The sequence below is a fragment of the Trachymyrmex cornetzi genome, unplaced genomic scaffold (assembly GCF_001594075.2).
Source record: "Trachymyrmex cornetzi isolate Tcor2-1 unplaced genomic scaffold, Tcor1.1 scaffold114, whole genome shotgun sequence".
NCBI classification, from domain to species: domain Eukaryota; kingdom Metazoa; phylum Arthropoda; class Insecta; order Hymenoptera; family Formicidae; genus Trachymyrmex; species Trachymyrmex cornetzi.
In genome coordinates, this window is record NW_017295697.1 from 16,999 (window position 1) to 22,290 (window position 5,292).

A 5,292-nucleotide genomic window follows, 5' to 3' on the forward strand; every position below is an offset into this window, starting at 1 on the left:
CCGCAATATGGTTCTCTCTTAGAAACTGTCGCGTAATGTTTGCGGTGTGAGGACGTGCATTATCGTGCATTAAGATTATTATGTATAGAGCACAGTCGATAAGTAGATATATGGCGCCTATCTCGCCATATAGTTTTAGTTTCTGTCTTTGCATACGTTAGCAACATCGTCGTGTCGACTACAAGACTTTCTGTTACTGTTACGATTATTCGAATAAACAGCACGATATTCACGGTTACATCTCCTCTCGATTACTAAGCGTATCCTTGTCCAAAGCCACCGATCCTTGTCGGTAGCAATTAAAGACACAACAGTGGTGTCAGAAGTTATAGTAGTGTGAGCTCAATCCTAGCTCAAAATACGCGGAAGATCGAGAATGTACAGGTTAGGAAGTAACGAAATCGGTAGAGACAATGGAAGTGCCACCGGAATTGATTCAGGCCATGACATCCATGCTCGCGAATGCGATTCAAACGTCGGCGACACAGGCAGCAGCTGCAAATGCCTCATCGGATGCAACGAGGACGTCGGTGCGACCGAGACCGCCGCAATTCGCAATGTCGGAATATCGATCAACGGAATCAACAACAGTTGCTGATTATTTCAAACGTTTTGACTGGGCGCTTCAGCTAAGTACAATACCAATAGAACAGTTCGCAAATTTTGCGCGCGTGCACATGGGCGCAGAGCTAAATAACGCACTTAAATTCTTGGTTAGCCCGCGTCTACCCGAACAATTAGAATACAACGACATCAAAGAGACCTTATCAGTCATTTTGATCGCGTTAAGAACAAGTATGCGGAAAGCGTTAAATTCCGCCAGATATCTCAACAAAAAGGCGAATCAGTCGCCAATTTTACCTTGCGCCTTCGACAAGGGGCGGTCCATTGTGATTACGGTGTCTTTCTCGATAAAATGCTCATCGAGCAAATGCTCCATGGACTACAATCGCGCGAAATGTGCGACGAAATAATCGCGAAGAAACCCATTACATTTACGGAAGCGTACGAAATCGCGCATACGTTAGAGTCAACACACCATACAGCAGATGAGGTTAAGAGCGGTACGCCGTCAAATGCAGAATCGACTAATTTGCTAAGATGTGCATCACAACTCCGAACGAGAAAAGCTAAAGAATCTTTTCGTTGTAGATTATCATCAAGACACAGATCACGACAGCGCACACAGAGTTCTACGCGCAATGATACGAGACCAAGTCGGAACACGCATGCCTGTAACGGATGTGGAGGCTCACATCCGCGCAAAGATTGTAAGTTCCGAGACGCAGAGTGCCACAAGTGCAAGAAGAAAGGGCACATTGCGAAAGTGTGCAAATCAAGAGAGCAAACCACAGATCAGGTAGCAACGACAGAACAACCAGCTGAAAAAATAGATGTAATACAGCGTCTAAATAGCCTCAACCAGAATAATACTATCAACACGGTCGGACGGCAATTTATAACAGTACTTATCGAGGGACGTAACCTCTAAATGGAATTGGACAGCGGTGCACCATGTGGAATTATCAGCAAGGCCAAGCTACAAGACATCAGACTGCACCAAACGCTTAATGACACGGACCGACAATTCGTGAGTTACACGCATCATCGTCTTAAATGTATAGGCTACATTCCAGTTAACGTAACACTAGGAAACACCACGAGGAAACTAAATCTGTACGTGGTCGATGGCGATTACGATACGCTCTTCGGGAGAGAGTGGATTGCCCAATTTGCTCATGAGATCGACTTTAGAAAACTATTCACAACCCCAGAAAAGTTGAATAGTCTTATTAATAAGCCTACGACACAACCGCTGACAGCAGACGAAACCAATCGCCTCAATGCTTTATTGCAGCAATATGACAACGTATTTAACGAACATCCCGGGAAACTGATTGGTCCGCCAATATCAGTTCATCTCAAGCCGGATGCGACACCAGTATTTGCCCGAGCTCGTGACATACCTTTAGCCTTACGCGAAGCTTAAGCTAAGGAAATAGACAATAAACTCGTCTCAGGTTTCTACAAACGAGTCGAACATTCGGAATGGGCTTCGACTACTCACGTGGTTATGAAAAAGAACGGAAAAATGAGAATAACGGGCAATTATAAGCCAACCCTAAATCCACGAATGATCATCGACGAACATCCAATCCCGAAGGCCGAACATATTTTTCACCGCATGAAGGGATCTACATTATTCTGTCACTTAGACATAACAGACGCATATACACATATAGTAGTGGATAAAGAATTTAGTCACGCGTTAACATTGAACACACCTACGCACGGATTAATCAGACCAACGCGTGCGGTGTATGGCGCAGCAAATATCCCAGCAATTTGGCAACGGCGTATGGAAACAGTATTACAAGATATTCCTAATACCCTCAATTTTTTCGATGATATCTTGGTATTCGCAGATAATTTCACGGATCTCCTATCAACGCTAAATACCCTCCTAGAACGGCTCCAGACACAAGGACTTCGACTCAACAGAAATAAATGCAAGTTCGCAGTACCAACCGTAGAATTTTTGGGACATAGAATAGATGCTCAGGGACTTCATAAATCGGATCAACATATAGAAGCAATACGCGACGCACCCAAACCATCGACATGAGATCAACTACAATTATTATTAGGAAAGGCTGCATATTATAGTTCATTTATCCCTGACTTAGCAACCAGAGCAAAACCGTTAAGAGAGATGCTGCACAACGACCCATTCACATGGACACCAACTGCGGAAACAGCTTATAAGGAAATAAAAGATTTCTTGATTTCACCGCAGGTTTTGATAGCGTATGATCCAAAACTTCCGTTATTACTAGCGACAGACGCCAGTAAAGTAGGATTGGGCGCAGTCTTATCACATCGCCTCAACAATGGAGAGGACCGACCAATTGCCTACGCAAGTCGCACGCTCAGCAGCACAGAACAAAAATATCCGCAGATTGACAAAGAAGCATTAGCCATAGTCTGGACTATACGCAAATTTTTCCACTATCTTTATGCACGACATTTTATATTAATCACGGACCATAAACCACTGACACAAATCCTGCACCCGGAAAAATCGCTTCCAGTATTGTGTATCAGTCGGATGGCAAACTACGCAGACTATTTATCACATTTCAATTACAATATTGAATTCAGAATAACGAAGGAGAATGTAAACGCTGACTACTGCTCCAGAGCACCAGTTTCTATACAGAGGAAATTAACGAACAAAGAAGAAGGAGAAGAAGCAGAGCAATTCGATGACTTTGATTATTTCATTTTGAACCAAGTAAGACAACTTCCAATCCGAGCAGAGCAGATATCACGCGAAACACGGAAGGACCCGCATCTTGGGAAAATTGTGCAAGCTCTACAATCAGGCCATAACCTCACAAGCGCAGGATACAAAGCCCCAGAGGCAAATTATACACTGGCCGCCAATTGCCTATTGTTCGAACATAGAGTAGTGGTGCCATCCTCACTTCGTCAACCGATCCTAGAGGACCTACACGCAGCCCACCTGGGCATTGTAAAAATGAAGGGAATGGCACGTTCATTCGTTTACTGGCCCGGTATCGATGCAGATATCGAGCGAGTGGCAAAAGCATGTACTCAGTGCGCCGAACATGCACGGGCTCCTCCTCAGATGCGAAACCACCATTGGGAATATCCAAGAGGACCCTGGGAGCGTATTCACGTCGATTACGCAGGACCGGTAGCAGGAGTCATGTTACTCATAATCGTTGATGCGTACAGTAAATGGATGGAAGTTAAACCGACGAATTCCACCACGAGCACAGCAACAATAGCGATCCTTGATGAGCTGTTCACAGCATATGGGGCCCCCATCACAATAGTGTCGGATAACGGTACCCCATTTACATCAGCCGAGTTCCAGAAGTTTCTCCAAATGAGCGGAGTTAAATATCACAAGCGGATAGCCCCATATCACCCGTCAACAAATGGACAGGCTGAACGTTATGTCCAGACGACGAAGGATAAACTAAAAAGAATGGCAACCACTCCAAGCACCATTCGACAAGATTTGAATGAATTCCTTCGACAGTATCGGAAGGCCCCTCATTCCACTACGGGGCAATCTCCGGCCCAGCTGTTTCTAGGAAGGAATCTGCGCACCCGCCTAGACCTTGTTCGACCGCAAGACACACACGAGAGAATTTTAGAAAAACAACAAGTGGAGTTCAAACCGCCTTCGCGTATTTTTAATCAAATGCAAAAGGTTTATTTCATTTCAGGAAATCCTCGAATGGAGAAATGGATACCTGACACGATTGTCACTGTCGGCTAGGAAACCTCCATTACGAGATTGATTACCAGGGGAAACGGTTCAAGCGTCATCTTGACCAAATACGTGCCTTCCAAGGGCCAGACCTGCAAGCTGATTTAGATCCCCCGCCGACTCCGGAAAAAGTACCGGAACAACCCCGACGTATTCGATTCTACGAGACAGAACCAGGGCCGCGCAATGAACCCCCAGCACCCAGAGAAGTACCACCGCCACATCATCCTCCAGAGGTTCCAACGCCTCCTGCGACACCACCCGGACATCATCCGCCAGGGCAGGCCAGAGTTGAAATACCGCGACGATCTACACGCCAACGACGACAGCCCCAGCGCTACACCCCACGTTAGAGAAACACCCGAGGGATTATAACGATAGAAAAAGGGGAGGAAATATTAGGTATAGAGCACAGTCGATAAGTAGATAGGTGGCGCCTATCTCGCCATATAGTTTTAGTTTCTTTCTTTGCATACGTTGGCAACATCGTCGTGTCGACTACAAGACTTTCTGTTACTGTTACGATTATTCGAATAAACAGCACGATATTCACGGTTACGTCTCCTCTCGATTACTAAGCGTATCCTTATCCAAAGCCATCGATCCTTGTCGGTAGCAATTAAAGACACAACAAAGATGAATCTGTTTCTTGTCTGATCACGAATTGGATAGATATATGGACGTAAAATTTCATTGATATATTTCCTAGCAGTCAATCCAGGTGGTGGTATAACAACCAATGGTGTTCGTGAATTTCGTGATATTCCTGCCCAGACCATTACGGAACCTCCATAAAATCCTTTAATTTGTCTGTTACAATTCTGACGATATCTTTCGCCACGACGACGCCATACTTGTTGCCGTCTGTCATTCCCATAGAGAGAAAATCTCGATTCGTCCGTAAAAAGAACATTGCTCCATTGTCTTTGAATCCATCTGACATGACGATGTGCGTACGCTAAACGAGCACGCCGATGATAACGATT

At 45.0% G+C, this 5,292-nt stretch overlaps 1 protein-coding gene across 1 annotated transcript; it reads left to right on the forward strand.

The window, feature by feature from the left end:
* Positions 1-2,713: 2,713 nt before the first annotated feature.
* On the forward strand, positions 2,714-5,101 carry LOC108764602 (uncharacterized protein K02A2.6). The gene is made up of 3 exons (XM_018512921.1): positions 2,714-4,223; positions 4,316-4,654; positions 5,016-5,101. The coding sequence occupies exons 1-3, from the start codon at positions 2,714-2,716 to the stop codon at positions 5,099-5,101; spliced, it is 1,935 nt and encodes a 644-aa protein (XP_018368423.1).
* The last annotated feature ends 191 nt before the right edge of the window (positions 5,102-5,292 follow it).